This window comes from Neoarius graeffei, chromosome 12 (genome assembly GCF_027579695.1).
Source record: "Neoarius graeffei isolate fNeoGra1 chromosome 12, fNeoGra1.pri, whole genome shotgun sequence".
Lineage (NCBI taxonomy): Eukaryota > Metazoa > Chordata > Actinopteri > Siluriformes > Ariidae > Neoarius > Neoarius graeffei.
In genome coordinates, this window is record NC_083580.1 from 1648908 (window position 1) to 1670961 (window position 22054).

The 22054-nt window shown below is 40.7% G+C and overlaps 1 protein-coding gene across 1 annotated transcript in view; it reads right to left on the minus strand.

Annotated features, from left to right (window-relative positions):
- stk10 (serine/threonine kinase 10) overlaps positions 1-22054 on the minus strand; it is an 80018-nt gene that overhangs the window by 50624 nt on the left and 7340 nt on the right. Inside the window, exon 2 of the mRNA XM_060935310.1 lies at positions 11916-12080. Within this exon, the coding sequence (XP_060791293.1) occupies positions 11916-12080 (165 nt within the window). The remainder of the gene's footprint in view (positions 1-11915; positions 12081-22054) is intronic.

Consider the following 22054-nt stretch of genomic DNA (forward strand, 5'->3'; position numbering starts at 1 on the left):
AAGATGACTGTTTCAGTTCCAACAGTGTTTCATTTCTTTTTGCGAATATATCGTGAAATGTTCATTGCATATTCGGAACATGGTATTTTGGGTGGATGACAACCCTGATTTCATGTTTTGAGCGATAGTTTGTGAGGTTATAACACCCCGAAAGCCCCTCAATACCTAGTGACCTGGGCTGCTCGGCATTCCATCGCGGCATCGATAATTAATTCGCGCATGCGCAGAACGCTTGTCAACAAAGATGGCGACGCCCATCGAAGCAAACTTTGACCATAAATACAGTCAAATGATTGAATTATCAAGCGATAATTGGCCTCAAATGTACCGAACACCGGCAAAATATCGTGAACCCTTATAGATTCACGCGTTTCGAACCGCATCCATGCTAAAATCGTATGAATCCCATATAAACTGAATAGACGGTCGTAGCCTCGTAGTGCTACTGTCAAAAACGTAGTGACTACACATGAATCGTAGTGATTGGCATCTCTGTTACTGTAGTCGGCCTTTCACGGTTCATTCGCACACTCAAGTCCTCCATTTTTCTCTCCTGTTTCAAATTTGTATCCCAGAATGCCTTGCATGAAAGGGAAAAGCCCACCACGTAATGCATGACGTAGTATCTTGAATTGGGTCATGGTGAAGCAGGAAAAAAAAAAAAGTGAAGAATTTAAGGTCACATGGCCCTAAATTCATTAAATTGTTCTTTTTTTTTTTGAAAAATAGAATAAAATTGGAAGTCTGTGATTTGAATTCAGTAGCTTTCGGTCCACTAAACAAAAATAACTGGGCGTCAGGGAAAAATTTTTTTATGACCAACACTTGAAAAATCTGAAAGGCAGTCTACCTTTAACTGTTTTTCCCCCTTCTGCTCAGATTCACGTAATATTCTGGACGTCATGAATGCCACCACACTTGGGTCACACTGAGGAAGGCAGTATGACCGGTTAGATATCTCTCACAGCCTCTCGCACAGATTTTTTTCAAACAAAAAGACTGGTTAAACAGGAAACAAGAGACAAGACAATTCAGTGAGTTAGTTTCACCCACATCAGAGACAGAAACTCCAAGTACTGAATTCAACACAAACTACTGAGGAGAAAAACTGTTACACTCCTATTGTTGATCTTTATCACTGGGTTATGACAGGAAAGATAATCGCCATCTGCCCTCTTCCATATACACTACTAATTAAAAGTTTGGACCTGCCTTCTAATTCACTGGAATTATTATTTTCTACATTAAAGACATGGAAACTATGAAATAACATGGAATTGTGTTTCATGCAAAGAGAGTATAAACAAAGTAAAATGTTTTATATTTTAGGAGTCTTCAAAATCGCCACCTTTTCCTGTGAGGCTTTGCACACTCTTAGATTAGATTGGCATTCTCTCACCCAGTTTCATGAGGGAGTCACCTGGAAGGGTTTTCTAAGTCTTGAAGGACTTTCCATACATGTTGAGCATTTGTTGGTGGCTTTTCTTTCACTCTGCAGTCCAATTAATCCCAAACCATCTCAACTAGGTTTAGGTCGGGTGATTGTGAAGCCCAGGTCATTTGATGCAGCTCCTATTTGCGCTCTGTCTTGGTTAAATAGCTCTTACAGAACCTGGAGGTGGTGTGTTTTGGGTTATCGTCTTGTTGAAAAGCAAATGATCACACGAAGCACAAACCAGACGGGAGGGCATGTTCCTGCAGAATGCTCTCTAAATGCATTAACAAGGTAAGAAACTAGTCCACTAATTAACTTTTGACAAGGCATACCTGTTAATTGAAAAGCATTCCAGGTGATTACCTGGAAGCTGGTTAAGATAATGCCAATAGTGTGCAAAGTAGGGATGTTAACCAATGACCGTTTGACCGGTGGTTGACCGAATCAACGTCAACCGGTTAATTTTTTTTTGGTTGTCGGTGAAAAAAATAAATCAATCAATCAATCGTTTTGAAGCTGCCGATTTTGGAGCGGAGAACCTGGAATTCTGTGTTGTAAACGCTTGGGCCATGCCATGCGGTGTAAGGACGACAGCTGACAAATCAGAAACACCCATTCAGTCATGTCCCGCCCCAGTTGAACACAGCTGCTACTCGGCGAAAGAAAAAAAAGAAAAAAAAAAAAAGTGTAGGCACAGGCTTTTTAGCTTACAAATTACTATTCTGTGTTGTTTTTTTTTTTTAACCATTATTAGAAGGCACATGGAGTTTAGTCCTGCCTTGGCCAGTGCATTCTGAAAGTATGTTTCGGTCTGTAGCCAACAATGCATGTTATTAGGCCAAAAAAAAAAAAATGTGTTTCCGGTTACCCGACCGACCCTAAACTTTTTTTTCGTTTTTTTCCCCAGTCGCGACTTTTACATATAACCCAACCGCGTGAACCGGAAGTTTTTGTCAATACAGCTGACTACACAATTAAGACCAGCCAGCTACTTTAATGACTTATTTTTGTAGCCCACAGGCTCTAAATATTAATTTTCGATTTTAATAAAATTAAATGTTTATCTAACGTATTGACAATAATGTCAAACTGAACCGCACTCATTTAAGTTGTGATTCGAGCTGTTTGTACCGATAATAACCACAAATTCCCAGCCGACTTCGTTGATCGGGGAGAGTAACTCATCCACGGCCCCGACATGCGGTGTGCGCACGCACTCGGCGGAGGCAGTAGTGTGTCGGAGGGAACAGAAGCAGAGATAACGCTTATTTTGTTTTTCACCTCGAGACATGATTCAAACTTTAAAACGGAGACAAAATTCTCCTGTGTGGATCTGGCATTCAACTTTTTTGCTAGGTTCTATACTGTTTGATCAGTCACAGATCAAACACCATGATCAAATCTGGAGAAACTCAGGCTTTATAATGGGTGTCTATGGCGTTACACACCAGTGGCGCTCAGGAGTTTAGAGTGGAGGCAGCTTGAAAAAAAAAAAGCTCTTTCTCATTTAAACTGTTTTCTCAGCCACAATTTTCACTCTACACACAATTTTCTCAAAAGTTGTAGTCACACATTGTGTGAATCAAGACAAGTGTCTCCCTGAGCGATAGGATTTACAGTTTTTGAATGAGAAGCCTGAAAGTAAGGAGAGGACAGCCGAGCTCTCCCATAGACTCACATTATAAACGTGGCAGCGCTTTTACTGCAAAATCAGAAAAGTCACTTGTTTTTAACTCACTCTAGTGTCCACATTTTACACTAGGGACAAAAAAAAATTACATTAATGTGTTCATGGGAGCCTTGTAGCACTCAATGTGAAAGAATTTTGTGAATAGCTCCTTTCGTTTCCGTGTAAATCAGCGTTGTTCGAAGAGAGGGAACTCTGAGAAAAAGCACTCTTTGCTTGTTATATTGTGTCTTTTCCCTGCACCGTTACCAAGGCAACGAGCTCCACTCAGGGAGCAGAGAGGGGCGGGGCTGCTCTCTCTCTCTCATGGTGTATTGAGCTGTTATATTTACAGAAAAATTCATGTTAAAAGGTGTCTCATGCTGCATCAGATTCATCAGAAGGTGGTAACTCAGGTGACCTGCAAAGAAATTCATTATATTTTGTGAAATTATTCCTGTCTAAATATAGGTTATGGCAGCCATCTTGAAAAAAAAAATTCAAAAAAAAAATGCCTGCCTACCGACCCTAGTTTTGAAATCTGCATAACCGGAAACACTTTTTTTTTTTTGGCCTTACAGATCATATCTCTCCACACAAACTAAAGGCGCAGATGCCGACTTTTTCATGGACTGTAACGGCATTTGCTTATGTAGTAATTTTAATACAGAATTTACTCTGATGAAATTATTCAGACACTCCAACGCCCCCCCCCCCCAAAAAAAAAAAAACAGATCTGCACGAGCCGTGAAAAAGGCGCGCCGTTTGCATCCCTGTTTAAACTCATAGGTTAACCGACTTTAACCGGCTAATGAGGCTCGGTGGTCGGTCAAGATTTTTTTTAGTTTTCGCCATCCCTAGTGCAAAGGTGTCAAGGTAAATGCTGGATACTTTGAAGAATCTAAAATATTCAACTTTTTGTTTACCACATAATTCCATACATGTTCCAGATATTATTTCATTAGTTTGTAGAACAATACTGAAGACTTCCAATGTACAAAAGTGTCAAAATACAGAAAAACCTACAAATCAGTAGAGTACGGGTGCACAAACTTTTGACTGACGCGCTACATGAGCTCACAGACACACACACAATTGGCTAGAGTCACTAATTGATTGGACAGATAGTATGCCCCTCCCAACCAGAGAGCACAGACAAGCTCAGGTTCTCTGCAGAACAAAGAACACGGCTCAGGTTCTCCAGTTTGCTACTTCATCGGATTTAGATGTAGTCAAGGTTCTTGTGGTTGTGCTCCTCCTGTGGACGCTGCTTAGCATGCAGAAGAAAAATAACGCTGGTGGAGGAGACCCTTTTTTTTGTTGTTGTTTTAAAGATTTGCGCTAAGCAGCAGTAATAACAGCGACACAAAAGTTAACACTGCTTAATAATGAGCAGAAGATCCATTTTAATTACTGCCCACACAGAGACTACAGCCCCGCCCACACAACTTCTACTGGCTCACAAGATGGAAGTTTGTGAATGCACAGGTCAAAGGTCATGTAGATAAAGCGCATGTCATTCATGTTGAACATCTTTTCACCCTTCAGTGAATTTCTTTCCACCAATTTGATTCACGTCCGCTCCAAGCTCTGCTTTAGCTACAAAAGTAAAACGCATATCACTACAGCAACAGGAATTAATTTATTTATTTATATATATATATATATATATATATATATATATATATATATATATATATATATATATATATATATATATACACACACATATATATACACACACAACCCCGATTCCAAAAAAGTTGGGACAAACTACAAATTGTACATAAAAACGGAATGCAATAATTTACAAATCTCAAAAACTGATATTGTATTCACAATAGAACATAGACAACATATCAAATGTCGAAAGTGAGACATTTTGAAATTTCATGCCAAATATTGGCTCATTTGAAATTTCATGACAGCAACACGTCTCAAAAAAGTTGAGACAGGGGCAATAAGAGGCTGGAAAAGTTAAAGGTACAAAAAAGGAACAGCTGGAGGACCAAATTGCAACTCATTAGGTCAAGTGGCAATAGGTCATTAACATGACTGGGTATAAAAAGAGCATCTTGGAGTGGCAGCGGCTCTCAGAAGTAAAGATGGGAAGAGGATCACAATCCCCCTAATTCTGCGCTGACAAATAGTGGAGCAATATCAGAAAGGAGTTCGACAGTGTAAAATTGCAAAGAGTTTGAACATATCATCATCTACAGTGCATAATATCATCAAAAGATTCAGAGAATCTGGAAGAATCTCTGTGCGTGAGGGTCAAGGCCGGAAAACCATACTGGGTGCCCGTGATCTTCGGGCCCTTAGACGGCACTGCATCACATACAGGCATGCTTCTGGATTGGAAATCACAAAATGGGCTCAGGAATATTTCCAGAGAACATTATCTGTGAACACAATTCACCGTGCCATCTGCCATTGCCAGCTAAAACTCTATAGTTCAAAGAAGAAGCCGTATCTAAACATGATCCAGAAGCGCACACGTCTTCTCTGGGCCAAGGCTCATTTACAATGGACTGTGGCAAAGTGGAAAACTGTTCTGTGGTCAGACGAATCAAAATTTGAAGTTCTTTATGGAAATCAGGGATGTCGTGTCATTCAGACTAAACAGGAGAAGGACGACCCAAGTTGTTATCAGCGCTCAGTTCAGAAGCCTGCATCTCTGATGGTATGGGGTTGCATTAGTGCGTGTGGCATGGGTAGCTTACACATCTGGAAAGACACCATCAATGCTGAAAGGTATATCCAGGTTCTAGAGCAACATATGCTCCCATCCAGACGACGTCTCTTTCAGGGAAGACCTTGCATTTTCCAACATGACAATGCCAAACCACATACTGCATCAATTACAGCATCATGGCTGCGTAGAAGAAGGGTCCGGGTACTGAACTGGCCAGCCTGCAGTCCAGATCTTTCACCCATAGAAAACATTTGGCGCATCATAAAACGGAAGATACGACAAAAAAGACCTAAGACAGTTGAGCAACTAGAATCCTACATTAGACAAGAATGGGTTAACATTCCTATCCCTAAACTTGAGCAACTTGTCTCCTCAGTCCCCAGACGTTTACAGACTGTTGTAAAGAGAAAAGGGGATGTCTCACAGTGGGAAACATGGCCTTGTCCCAAATTTGAGATGTGTTGTTGTCATGAAATTTAAAATCACCTAATTTTTCTCTTTAAATGATACATTTTCTCAGTTTAAACATTTGATATGTCATCTATGTTCTATTCTGAATAAAATATGAAATTTTGAAAGTTCCACATCATTGCATTCCGTTTTTATTTACAATTTGTACTTTGTCCCAACTTTTTTGGAATCGGGGTTGTATATATATAGGCACCCCAAGGATGTACCCAGTTTCTCTTGTTCTAGGACCCTATACACAGCGAGGACAGAGGAACTGAAGCTTCGTCTATAATATGCCTCTATAATGACAGATCATCTACAGGTTGATACATTTAATTTTTTTAGTAGCTGCTAAATATTTTCCAGAAATGATGTAGGAGGGACATAAAAGTGCAGCAATACAGCTGAAGCAGCTGTCTATACAAACAGAAAAACATAGCCATTAGGGTTATCAAAAAAAAAGATGGGAATTCTTTTATAGCTGCTCAGCTGATTTTGTGTGCATTTTCATTCTTTTTTTGGCCGAGTGCCACGTCCACACCCAAACACACATGCATTTTATATCAAAGCACAGGGGGTTGTTCCAGAACCGTGTGTGTCTGTCCTTTACAGTTTTGACACAGCTGTGGAAGACTGAAAACACAGACTCCGAACCTCAAAAAAACTAAAATTAAAAAAAAAGAAAAAAAAGATTTAAAAAGAAAAAAAAAAATTAATAAAAATAATGAAAAAAAATCCATGCATCTAAACAGGTAGACTACTTTATAATCCATCCCTCCTTCGATTTACATTAAACTCTTAAAGAATCTAATCCCATTAACCCTAAAACTTCACAGAATGTTTATTAATACATTTACAGAATTATCTACACCAATGTTTCTCAACCACTGGGCTATGGCCCATTAGTGAGCTGCGATTTTTTTTTTTTTTTAATCCAATTTGAAGCTAATTTTTACTCATAGTAGGGTACAATTGCTGGGTTGCATCTGACGTCACATCCGCCTCATTAAGCTACGGTCACACTACAGCTCGTGATGCTTTGAGATGGGTCACCAATGAAAATGAGCGGCAATGCATGGCAATATACACGTGAGCTAAAACTTGTGGTTACACAGCACGCAAACACTTGACTGTTACACCTTCGTGCACTTGAGTCTGGTGCAACTCGAGCAGCCGCATGTGCTCATGGAGCACGTTGTGCACACGCTTGGGACCCAGTTGTTATGGGAAACACCCAATACTGATTTGAGCGCAACCAGCACGTGCAGACACGGACGCCGTTCTCACGGAGGCTTTGAAGTATTATCATCACCACCACATTTGTTTCTAGCCATGTTCATAATGCTGTTTAAATACTTTGTTTTCCTTTTGCAAATATCACACCTGCTAATAAACACTCTTCCTGAACGTAGATCCGTCTACCGCTGCCTCTAGTGTCCTGATCTAGGGATGTTAACCGATGACCGTTTGACCGGTGGTTGACCGAATCAACGTCAACCGGTTAATTTTTTTTTGGTTGTCGGTTAAAAAAATTTTTTTAAAAATCAATCGTTTTGAAGCTGCCGATTTTGGAGCGGAGGACTTGGAATTCTGTGTTGTAAACGCTTGGAGCGTGCCATACGGTGTAAGGACGACAGCTGACGAATCAGAAACACCCATTCAGTCATGTCCCACCCTCCTGCCCCAGTTAAAGACAGCTGACAAATCAGAAATACCCATTCAGTCATGTCCCGCCCTCCCGCCCCAGTTAAAGACAGCTAACAAATCAGAAACACCCATTCAGGTCATGTCCCGCCCCAGTTGAACACAGCTGCTACTCGGCGAAAGAAAAAAAAAAAAAAAAAAAAGTGTAGACAGGCTTTTTAGCTTACAAATTACTATTCTGTTTTTTTGGGGTTTTTTTTTAATTATTATTATTATTATTATTATTATTATTAGAAGGCACATGGAGTTTAGTCCTGCCTTGGCCAGTGCATTCTGAAAGTATGTTTCGGTCTGTAGCCAACAATGCATGTTATTGTAGATCATATCTCTCCACACAAACTAAAGGCGCAGATGCCGACTTTTTCACGGCTGAATCGTGCAGATCCGATTGCTTTCCTTTGAGCATACAGAATTTACTCTGATGAAATTATTCAGACACTCCAACGCCCCCCCTAAAAAAAAAAAAAAAAAAAAAATCGGATCTTTGCACGATTCAGCCGTGAAAAAGGCGGCATCCGCTAAAAGGCGCGCCGTTTGCATCCCTGCTTAAACTCATAGGTTAACCAACTTTAACCGGCTAATGAGGCGCGGTGGTCGGTCAAGATTTTTTTTTAGTTTTCGCCATCCCTATCCTGATCCCCAGATCTTTAACCCAGCCACATATAAAAAGTTGTTCTCCTCGATGCTCTTCCAGGTTTCCATCTGTGTGTCCATGTAGAACAGGGGTCACCAAACTACGGCCCGCGGGCCGACTCCGGCCCGCCACCCCCCTTTGACCGGCCCCCCAGCCCCTCTGCCCCCCACCACTTGAACCAGCCCTATGAGGCAATCCCCAAAAGTGGTCATGGCCTATTTTTTTTTTTTAATTGCTTTTTGACAAATAATAACGTCTGCATCTTGTATTTTGTTGATTTTATCAATTAAAATTGATATTTAGTTATAAAATGAACTATTCATATTTTCCGAATTTTCGTCATATGCTCGCGATCAAGCAGTGACAGGCAGCGCATGCGCAGAGAACCGTCAGTGTTCAGGACAGCAAAATGGCGAGCGGTAAGCGAAAAGCTGACAGAGAGTACAGTGTTTTTAAAGAACAGTGGACCACCAATTATTTTTTCGTTCAGTGTAAGGACCGTGCAGTTTGTCTTGTATGTAAAGAAAGTGTGTCGGTTTTCAAAGAATATAATCTGCGTCGTCACTACGAAACCCGCCACAAAGAGTATGCTAGTTTGCGAGGGAAAACAAGAGAAGACAGGATTCGGAGGATGAAATGCGGACTGGCTGCACAACAGAATGTATTCCTCCGCCAAACCCAGATCAACCAGGCTGCTGTCCAAGCTCGCTATAAGGTAGCTCACCTACTAGCTACCCATGGAAAGCCGTTTACTGATGGGGACTCTGTTAAAGTATGCATGCTTGCTGTGGCCGAGAAGGTGTGACCCGACAAGTAGGATGCGCTCAACGCGGTGAGTCTCTCCGCACCTACTATGACCAGGCGAACCGAAGATTTGGGGGACAACGTGTATGACCAGCTGAATGAGAAAGCGTCAGAATTCGAGTTTTTTGCTTTGGCCATGGATGAGAGCAATGACGTGCAGGACACAGCACAACTGCTGTGATCTATTGATCTACTGCTCATATTATAATTTCACTGTTTTTTTTAATGTATTTATTTTATAGGCCTATTTATTTGACCTTTATTAAGTGCTGCACACTATTATTAATAATATCAACAGGCCTACCTACAATTTATAATTTTCCACTCACCTTTGCCAGTGTCAATCACCTCAACTAGGCAGATGTTTCTTACCTTGACAGCTTTGATGTTATTTTTATTAGAAAATAAATAAATGGAATATCTGTGGTATTTCAAATTAAAACCAAGTGTGAAGATCTCAATTACTACTTTTGCAAACCACTAGTAAAGATAAACAAATATGTGCCAGGAATTAAGTGTTGATCTAGTAGTGTGGATATAGTAGTGTGGATGGCTGTGCCAGGCTAGTAATCTCTACTACACAATGAGGCCTGCTGGTGGTCATATTTGTCTGGGTCATACAATTCTATGTTATATAGCTGACCCGACCCCGGCCCCCCATCACAGTCAGGAACGACAGTGTGGCCCCCAGAGCAAAAAGTTTGGTGACCCCTGATGTAGAACAATGTCTGCATCACCAGGTAGTTTGAGATGTTGGGGAACTCAACAGATGGAGAATTTTCCAAATCAGAAAAATCCTTCTTCGTTAACGTGTAAGGATCTAATCCCATCGAGTGGTTTCTATATCCAATTCTTTTGAGTGCAATTCTTGGTTTTAATAACTTGCTTGCTTTGCTGAACACAAACATGGCAATAAGTTCTTGTGTTAATGGACCAGACTCCACTTTTGGATCATTAATCCCTTTTGACTGGGAATGCCCTGCATGCATGGTTTGGCTTCTGGCACATCCATACAGTTTTAAATACAATACCTACAATTAAAAACAGTTTGTTTTTACTGTATTCATTTAATTCCTGGGCTCCCATCTGTAACAGGGGGTGATGTTGCATCCCATTAATACACTTTACAATAAATTATTAGATTCTAATAGAATAGATGAGCCAAAATAATTGGGGATCTTTTGTAATGGGCCCCGACTGGTTATAAGTATGAACACGTGGGCCTTAAAGCCAAAAAGGCTGAGAACCCTTGATCTACCGTACACCACTATAGCATAATGTTAACAATAACATCAACACTACATTTCTGATCCCGACACATCACCACACTCCTCATTGAGATTTAATTAACTATATTTTTATTTATTCAGTGATGAGTTCAAGTAAACAATTACAGTTCGTCTTCACTTCATCAAAACCGGGGGGGGGGGGGGGGGGGGGGGGGGGGGGGGGATTTACCTCTCATTTCCTCAGGAATTCCAGCAACGCTTTAACACAGTTTGCTCTTTAAACACTGAGAGGAAAAGGACAGAAATGGCAGCTGAGCCGAGACTCGCTGCATTCATGACCATTAAAATGTCAAACGCTAAAGAAGAGTAAAACTGTGAGGGAAAAACTATTTTGGAAATAAAAATCTTGTTGTACTGTATGTAATGCGTTTTATGTATAAAAACACAAACAGTAAAATAAATGTTCAATATATTACAACAGAAAATAATTTAAATAGAGTAATTAAACTAGTTTTACATTAAATATTCCAATAGAACTACGTTCTCTATGTAAAATATAGAGGATTAGATTTTAAAGTAAAGCCCATTTTAAGGCTTTAAGAACTAAAACCTGAGGAGAAGTTGAGCTTTGTGCAGTGAAAGTGTTTATTAATGACGAATTTACTCTCAGCACTGACTCCACACACTAAAAGCAGAACCATCAATGACACACTGCAGCTATAAACACACACCGAGCTATTTATACATGAGCTATAAATCACCACACACATAATGAAAACATGAACATTCGGACACATTTTAGAATGAAAGATAAGATTTTAAGTTATTTCTTATTAATGAGCTCAGCTGTAAGAACGTTTATTTAACATTTATGAAAGGAGTCTCCAGTGTCAGTACTTTGTAATGATTGTCAGGGAATGTTTGAACTGGGAAAATCAAGTCGAAATGAGAGTTTAAAAAAATAAATAAATGGGGGGGGGGGGGGGGGGGGGGGAATAAATAAATAAATAAATAAATAATAATAATAATAATAATAATAATAATAATGATAAAAAGATATATATAAAAACACGAGATGAAGGGAAGGGGTGGAGTTTACAGGGGCTCCTGTTATTATCGGAAAGTTTAAACAACTGTCAGTCATTCCAGAGTTGTATGCTGATTGTCTCACCCAACAACTTTACTCTTGGGGAAGAAAAGACTGACCCATTAGCGCATTTTTGAGAGCGAACTCATAGCGGTGTGTGCCGATGTTAAACTGCTGAGCTCTTGCACTAAAACAGTCTGGCTAAGCTCACCCATAGCTTCTGCTCATAGTAGAAGGCATCGAGCAGTTTGACGATGTAGTGATGGTTGCATGTAGCCAAGATATCGATCTCTACAATGTAATCCTCCAGCTCTTCTTCGCTCTTTGTCTCAATCACTTTGGCAGCAGCCAGTACACCCGTTTCTTTGTTCCGGGCCTGGAAAGGGGAAAAAAAATAATAATAAATTTAATATCAGCACATTTCCAGATCAGCACTCATGTTCATGTCTCAGGAGGATACATTTAATTAGTCGCAGTGACTGTGTCAACCCTGAAGTTAAAGATGTGTAGCTCAGCTCCTGTTTATCGCACCATGACACAAGCTAACAGGATGAGTCAGGACGTATTGATGTTACTGCACATCGATATCACAGCAATGACAAAAGACAGTAACAAACCTTCGTCAACTTCCTCTAATGACTCAAAGATCACCTGCATGATCAGGGTACAGTCTGTAACTAGGACTGTTTCCTAATACTTTCCCCCCCCTTCTTCTTCTTGCTAGTGTGTTTGTGTTAGAAAGGTGTTCTATATAAACAGAGATGGTGTGATATCACTTTCATTTCCAGTACTGATAGCAATACCTTAAGCATCAGACGATACAGATACCTGTCCAATATCATTTTCATTTCTTACCAAGCTTTAAAATGTCTTCTTTTAATACCTGAAGTGCTTTACAGTTAAATTCTTTCACAATCACTTACATTGTAAATAAAAAGTATTAATACAATCAAATCAAATCCATAATAAATTCAAATCTGTTTCTTACAAGATCCGATACATTTTCTCTGAAATGATCCACAATTTTGTTTGATTTTCTGATATTGGCCCAAACCTGACAGTGGTATCATCTCTGGTTTAAGCCTGTGCGTGAAGTCACACAGCATGCGTCACATCACCATCATTTGAGTCTAAAATGTGGCATCAAGCTGGAGCTGCGATGGAGGGCAGAGTCTTGTTGAAGTCATTAACAGGTCACAGATTATATAGAAATTCAACAAACTCCAACCTTTTGTTTGTTACAGGATCGGAGATCTGATGTGTTTTTTTCCTCCAATATCTGATCCACCTTTTTTTGCTGATATCGACCCGGTACTGATGCTAGGTATTGGATTGGTGCCATCTCTATATGGAATTATTATTATTATTATTATTATTATTAATAAAATATCCTCTATTACAATAAGAAATAAATCAGACCAATCAGAATTGCATTGCATTAATTTATTATTAAAATTAGCTAAAGCTACACGTTTAGCATGAGATGTAATAATGGTGGCATGCGATGTTCACACACTGCTCCAGCTCGAAGAGCTTCTTCTATGAGTGTTGGAATAAATCTGTCACACTGACACTTGTGATTCAGGCTCTTCAGATTTGTTCCACTTCTCAAATCTAAACCAGGAGCATATGACCTTCTGGATGAGTTTCAGCATACAGAGAGAAATTTAAACACACTTAAACTCAAGGATTTAAGTGTGTGCGTGTGTGTGTGTGGGGGGGGGGATAAAACATTTTATCCCATCATCAGGTGTCGGTTCATTCTGTCTCACTGTAACTAGTAATGGATTTACACTGTACACGTACTTTCATCCATTTATACTGTATAAAACATTGTGTCTTAGTTTTTTTTGCTGAAGCAACAACAATGGTAAAGAGGAACCCTGGGACACACCTACTTCATTTCACACCACTCCTTTTGAGTTCAACACACACAAAAAAAAAACCCTACTGAAAGTGTAACGGGAATTTTCCGCAGATGATGCGAAAGTCATGTCGCTGAACTCAACTTGACCTGTATAAGATCGCAACGACAAAAATCAGCAGAACAAATATTAGAACAAACAAGCAGAAGAACCTCGGTCAACTTTTAAGGTTAGTTTTCTTCAAACTCGATACAGTCATGTTGTTGGTGGAGTGGTAGAGTGTAGCAGGAGCACTAAAAGTGAGCAAAATCTGGTGGAGGGGACATACTCTATCCACTGTCAGTCACCAGCCAATCATGCGTGGATGTCAGCTCATGTATGCAGAAGGCGGTAGATAGCACTTCCCTGTGACACTGCATCAGCAACACTTCAAAAACATATGAAGGTTAACATCAGTGAATTGGCAGACTTTCATTCACAATCCATCTGATCGCTGCTTTTACAGAAACGGTAGAAAAGCATCATTTTCAGGCATCTCTCGTATTGCCGTAGCAACAGGTCAAAAACCTAAACGCAACAGGAGATCCATATTTACACACAACCACCACACTACTTGTGAAACATTTCTACAAAGTAGAGCTGGGCGATAAATCGATTAATTCGAATTTACAGTTAAGGACGATGTGTTTTTATGAAAATCGGTTTTCTCTCAGTTTTAACTTCCACCACCGACGCTCCCCTCTGTGCATGTGCAGAACAGATCGGGCACTGACGCTATAGCCCTCCTCCCGTGCGCTTACCATAGACACACACAAACAACATGGCAGTGATTGGGGGGAAAGCCGCAACTTGTGCCCAAGAAAGGAGTAACTTCCTCCGTGATCTGGAATTGGTTCGGTTTTGTGGCGTCGGACGCAGACCAAACAAGTCCTCGTTGTAAGGTGGGTTTGAAAACGGTTGCTTCTAAAGGACACAGCACAACAAATTTATTCCAACACCTTAAACAGAAGCACGCAGCGGAGTGGGAGAAGTGCTGCTCCCAGCGGAATGAAAACAGCCGCAGCACTAGCACACCATCCAAAGTAAAACAAGCAATCATCCCTGACACATTTTCGAACTGTGTGCCTTATGATAAGAATGGGGCACGGTGGAAGGCAGATGCTATCACGATGTTCTCATCTACAAGTTTGTTTTTTGGCTTCTTTTTGGTTTCTGGTTGCACTTTAATCCCAAAGGGGAAAGTTAAGTGAAAACAAAATAAAGGTTAAACTTGTTTTGAACCATTTCTTTGTCATCTGTAGTTTGATTTTTAGTGGGGGGGGGGGGGGGGGGGAATCGATTAAAATCGAAAATCGGATTTATATCGCCCAGCTCTACTACAAAGGATGAGGGATGTCATTTTGACAACAATGTCATCGTCACGCTCTAGAAATTAAATACAACTGATTTGGAGGGAGTGGTCGTCTGCGTTAAAATGGAAACACCTAGCATCTCATTTACAAATTCTCGACCTTAATACACTGAATGACTTCACACACACACGTTTAAACAGATTCTGAAAAACCTGAGATTTCCTCATTCTGCTCCGGATGACAATGAGGTCACCACCTCTCTAGTCCTGGGTTTAAGTTTGTTCATGTTAGCTTATTTTCATAAAAAAAAAACTTGCATCTTTCTTTGCAGCTTATCTTTAAAAGTATTCCTTACGTTCTGAGACATGAGAAAGAAGTGCAAGAACAGGAAACAAGGGATAAGAAACACGTTTATGTCTGGCTAAAAGTCCACTCACTTTCAGGTGTCTGAAACAGAAGGCTGCATACTTCCCCTTGTTGCCAGATTATGGAAATTAACTAAAAGTCCACTTGGTATGATAGACATAGGACGAATAAAAAAAATTTTTTAATAATTATTTAATTATTAGAGAAACTAACTGGATGCAGGTGATTTGATGAAAGGTTTTAAACAATCTTTAAAATGGTAAAAATGTAAAGAAATTAATTTTATTTAATATATAGAATTTATTGCAGTTATTAGGATTGGGTATTTTTTGCTTTCAGTTTTAAAGAAATTATTTTTCACAGACATTAGAGAACCTGTATATTGTGAAACATCATACATCTTAGAAATGGTAGAAATGTCCTGACGTATTGCGATTTGATTTTTTTTGTCGTACTGCCCAACTGCAGTTGAATGGAAGCCGATATTTTTTGCTAGAAATAAAATCTTAAGATCAAGGAGGAGTCACAACTCAGGAATTCACTTCCTGAAAGCATCAGTGGTCTCTCCTCCCTTTCTGTTTACACACATGGTGTGTAAATTTATGAAGTCTGGACTACTTGAGAAACAAATTCAGAACAATCTGGAGGACAGAAACCCATCATTTGCACCTTGAGTCCACGTGAGAATCATAAAGCTGTGTGAAAGCCACACCTTCCACTCACTCACTGCTGCTAGAGAAAGGGGGGAGGAATTGAGGGTTGTGAAATTTACCCCCACATGAAGCTCATTTCCGTTCGCACTGAGCTGAGAGAGGTTCCTTTTACCTTCACAGACAACTCATCTAAGCAATTTTAGTTTCAGCATTACAGACAAATTTCTTAACCAGAGTTCAAAAGGAAGAGAAACTCTACACCCTGTGAAACCCTGCATTAAAGTGCAAAAAGACTAAACTGCAGATAGGGGCAAGCGACATAAATCTTCAGAACCTAAAAACAAAACAATACACGGCACTAAAATAGTCTCCTTATTAAGTTTTTTAAAAAGTGCTTATTTGGAAGCATACTGTGCAGACATACACTTAATTTAACATTTTTATATTTTTAATGTCATGTGCACTACTATAGCTAAATTACTTTTACTATTACAATAATTACATTTACTTATTATAAAAGAAACAGTGATAAGGTGATGCATTTAAAAAAAATTTCATACAGGTTACCAAAAATAAAACAATCTTATTGTTATTCAATATTTTGTAATAAACATGAACAAGAAATTACTGACTCGGAACAAATTACATTAGTTATTAACGTGCAAACCCAGGTACTAAAGAACACATTTAAAAACAATGTTTCAGGAGTTGTTGTTTTTTTAAACCAGTGTGGCTTGTAGTTGTAGATGAGCGTCAGACTAAACAGTGGATCCAAAGGGAAAACATCTGCGCAAACACAGAAGCCTCTCCCTGGGTCAAAAAAAGAAAAAGGAAGAAAAGCAAACAGGAAGTACTTCTAGATCAAACCTGAGACACATCTGACACTCTCACACACACACACACACACACACACAGGAACAAGGTCAAGCCTACATTTAATACAGTCGAGTAAATTAATAATAAATATTTGTTGGGTGATTTTTTTTTAAACAGGTTCACAGCAGGTTAGAGGTAATTAAAATAAACATTACAAATGGATCACCTGTACAGGTTCATGTGATGCAGAGCGTCAACGTTTATATCAGCCGTTTATCAAATGTTCACCTTCAGCGAGCCCTCAATTACAACTCCATATATTTAAATTTCACTGAAATAAGAATTATCTCGTGAGAAAAACGTTCAAACAGACACTCTCTTGCTAAATCTAAAACACTGACTCAAATAAAAATATAGTTTGGTGGCTTGTTTGTTGCTAATAAAACTCAAACATGGAGGTGCATGTTTTTTCCCCACCCCTGCGTGTAGCTCAAAGGAACAGAAGTCAAAATTTCTGAGATTCTGAGTTCTGAATGCTAATCGAGGCCCATGGGGCAGAAATCAATCACTCTACCCTTTGTTCAAGGCAGGAGAAGAGAACAGGACGAGTAAAGATCTTGCTTTAGAGCAGAATTAAATCTAATAAAATTCCACAAATGGAAATGGCAGCAAGTGTGGACAATGTGTGTATGATGTACAAAAACACTTCAATTACAAAGACAGAGATAAAGGGAGAATATGGCACGTGCATACATTGTGTGTGTGTGTGTGTGTGTGTGTGTGTGTGTGTGTGTGTATTATATATATATATAAAAAATGAGAAAGAAGAAGGGGGGGGAGAAAAAGTCTTTTTTTTTTTTTTTTCCCATTGTATGAAATCGTGTTGGGCTTGTTTCCGGTCCTTTGTGTGGATTTTCAGGGTTCCTACAGATATTTTATGTTGAATTTACTACCTTTTTACTACCTTCACAATTTTTTTTTACTACCACAGCGACAATTTGGACATTTTCTCACAATTTAACAAGGTAATCTTTGAGTGTATGTGTTAGTCCAAGTGAATGTGCTACATATAAGTTAGTGACAACTCTACCCAAAGAGTTGGATTGATGAGACAAGATAGAAAGAAAATCTGAACGTACCGGTAGTGTAACTCTTTCCCTTTGGACGCATAATAGAACCTCCCATTGCTAGGGCTACACATGGAGTAATGCATATTTGCATAAAAGAAAACAAACTTCCACATATAAGTTATAATTTTATTGAACTGTGAAACTGTGGCCCATAACCTCTTAACGGGTACACAGATTTGCACTAAACCTTGTGTGTCAACACTTCACATTAGGTACAAGATCTGATTACATTTTGTCGGCCAACACTTTCAAGATGGCCAACCTTTTGTTTGTGGAATAATCTTTTGAACAGGTGAACAGATTTGCACAAAAAATCTTATGTGCTTAGGTACATCAACTCATTACATTTAAATCAGGTCAAATGGCAAACACGAACCCACACACACACACACACACACACACACACACACACACAAAGCGCACCAGGCGCACGCACACATGGGTGCACACACACATGACAAAGAGAAGACACACACCCTAAAGATACAAAACACACATAACCCAAGCCCTATTTTGGCAGTCTCTCAACACATTGCCAAGTTTGCTTAAGATAGTCATTTGCACCAGTCCTGTAGTCATGAAGGCCCGTGGGCAGAGTCAACACCTTCCTCCCAGAGATCAGTGTTTTAGAGGGTTAATCTTAATCATTTGAACAGTTCAACAGATTTGCTCATCACATTTTGGATGCCTCAAATGGCGCGCACACAACGCACCAGGTGCGCGCGCGCACGCACAACGTACCAGGCGCGCGCGCGCACGCACACCGCACCAGGCGCGCGCGCACCGCACCAGGCGCGCGCGCACCGCACCAGGCGCGCGCACGCACACCGCACCAGGCGCGCGCACGCACACCGCACCAGGCGCGCGCGCGCACACCGCACCAGGCGCGCGCGCACACCGCACCAGGCGCGCGCGCACACCGCACCAGGCGCGCGCGCACACCGCACCAGGCGCGCGCGCACACCGCACCAGGCGCGCGCGCACACCGCACCAGGCGCGCGCGCACACCGCACCAGGCGCGCGCGCACACCGCACCAGGCGCGCGCGCACACCGCACCAGGCGCGCGCGCGCACACACCGCACCAGGCGCGCGCGCGCACACACCGCACCAGGCGCGCGCGCGCACACACCGCACCAGGCGCGCGCGCGCACACACCGCACCAGGCGCGCGCGCGCACACACCGCACCAGGCGCGCGCGCGCACACACCGCACCAGGCGCGCGCGCGCACACACCGCACCAGGCGCGCGCGCACACACCGCACCAGGCGCGCGCGCACACACCGCACCAGGCGCGCGCGCACACACCGCACCAGGCGCGCGCGCACACACCGCACCAGGCGCGCGCGCACACACCGCACCAGGCGCGCGCGCACACACCGCACCAGGCGCGCGCGCACACACCGCACCAGGCGCGCGCGCACACACCGCACCAGGCGCGCGCGCACACACCGCACCAGGCGCGCGCGCACACACCGCACCAGGCGCGCGCGCACACACCGCACCAGGCGCGCGCGCACACACCGCACCAGGCGCGCGCGCACACACCGCACCAGGCGCGCGCGCACACACCGCACCAGGTGCGCGCGCACACACAACGTACCAGGCACACAACGCATTACATGTGCCTCAGTTGTTTGACCTTTTCTTCGATCAACTTTTCAATGAACGCCTCTCGCCGATTGCCATCTACCGCCTTTAGCCAGTCTTTAAAATCAGGTTCCTCCAGCCAGAGGTCTGAAAATTTGCATTTCCCCATTGTTTAATTCTCGTGCAGATGTCGCCAGTTGGGTCAACAGATAGATTCGACTAGAGCCGTATAAACAAAGTCAGTCTCGTACTAAACAATCTCTGGTATAAATTTATACTGGATTCGACCGTTATTGGAATTCAATGCGCATGCGCCACCAACTCCTCACTGCGGTCCTCCTCGATACATAAAAATAAATTCGCCCAAATGTAGTAATTTATGGATATTATGGCATGCAGGTTAATTAAACGAATTAGAAAACACATAGGCCCAGTTGGATGGGGGTCAAAAAAATTTACTACCACGTCAGATTACGTTTACTACCTTTTACTACTTTTTACTGGCCATAATTTAGCCTATTTTAATTAACTACCTTTTACTACCTTTTAAAACCCCGCGGGAACCCTGGAGATGTAGTTGAGGTGAAAGTTTTGCTGAAACCTGGCAACCCTGGTTAATGATACTAGCTTGAACACTTGTGTAAACCCACTCAGAATGAACTGCTAGACTGTTAAACTACGCTGCTGACTCTCAGCTGCCATGAATTACAGGATTACTCCAACAATTCACCAGACAGTAACCTGTGATGGCGTCTCAACTCCATTTTGCTTGAGGCCACATCATTTTTAGTGTTCTGGTCCAGATAGGGTTTAATTTTTTTTTTTGTATTTCTTCTCTGTCTGGTTAATGTTATAAATGGTAAATATGGAGAATGAACTTTAGTCACAGACGAACAACCGTGACACAGTTTCTTAATTTTCAACTCTAACTACTGAAATGGGTTTTTATCTTCTTCCCCTGAGAGCTGACAAACTTCCTGTATGGTGCACAATCTGTAACCACAACACGCTAACATCATTACATGGACTACACACTGATCAACACACCACCAGTTTGTCAATCTTATTCCTTCGTGAGTACATTCAACAGGAAATGCATACCAGGTGAAGCGCTAGCCGATGTTTTGTATAGTAACATGACTGAGGGAGTTTATACACATCGCTGGTTAGCGATAAAAACATATTAGCTAGGTAACAAACTGATTAACTATATAATGGATTAAGTGTGTAAACTTTAAAGTAATGACACTTTCAGGTCATGAAGGAAGCTGAAAACAGAGCAGTCTTGTACAACATTTAAACATTTTGCAAATAACTCATTTTTTCCATTGACTGAGACTAAATGGTGTTTCTAAGGACAATGTGGGTTTTAATTTTATTATTAAAATGTGTCCAAGACTCAATTCTGAAGGAAGATCCTGAAACGTGATACAGTTGCATAATTATATGACTAAAAACATAACTGTATAGAAGTATTTTTCTGTACAATTATTTAAAAATAAGAAACATAACCCATGATTCAACAGGAGACACATGCAGGAGTGTTGCTTGGGTTGTTAACATGGTACGCTTCCTGGACCATTAATTACACATCAGTATCTGTTTCTAATTTCTGGCAAAATGTACTAAAATTGTCAACTCATTCTCTGTAACCAATGATTACAGCAACAGTGTACCACATGCAGTGATTCTACAGAGTAAAAAAAACAGAAGAAACAATGTGTGGAAAGTGAATGAGAGTAAATTTTAAAGGTGAGACAGACATGCAAAAGTTTACTTTCAAAACGAACCAGTAATTTGATTTTTAATTTTTTTTTTATAAAATGTGATCAACTCTAGAAGGAACGGACAGTAATCCCAGCAAAGGGTTAATAAAATGCCAGTGTTCCTGTTCCAGTTGGTGTTGGGACATGTATAGGCACATTAGTAGTTATTTTACAGCTATAACAGAAAGGCCTTTGGAACTATTGCGCTAAAACTGACATCAGTGCCATCATGCTTTCAGTTTCCAAACCGACTACACTGAGCCGAATTAAATTTCGAGCACTGATGAAACCCTTTTTACAAAAATAGCATCATATTGTGCAGAATTTGGATATTAAAAAAAAAAAAATCATTTTTTACAGCAGGGAAAGATTATAGCTGCTGCTTTGATGTGTGTGTATTAATGAAACCCTGCATGAACCATGCCCACTTGGATAGGCTCCACCCATCTGTTTATATATTTCTGATCAAAATAATATTAGCTTAGTTAATTAGTTAAAACCCTAAAGGTAAATTAACATAAAAAGAGAAACTAGTTCTCTTCATCGCTACAGATAGAGCACCATTAGCCTCATCATATGTTAAATGTTTCAGAATGTGTTCATATTCACCAGCAAACATTTGATCAGACTGTTAGATTTGAATTAGTTTATTTTTAGTAGAAGTTGTAATTGTGTTATTCAAAAAATTACAGTAATGTTTTTAGCAGTATTGTATTTTATAGAAAAATGTAAAATGACTGAATTTTATTATGGTTTACTTTTTGCAGGAAAAATAAAGCACAACATTGCCGACGTTAAACCCAAGCTCTCCTTG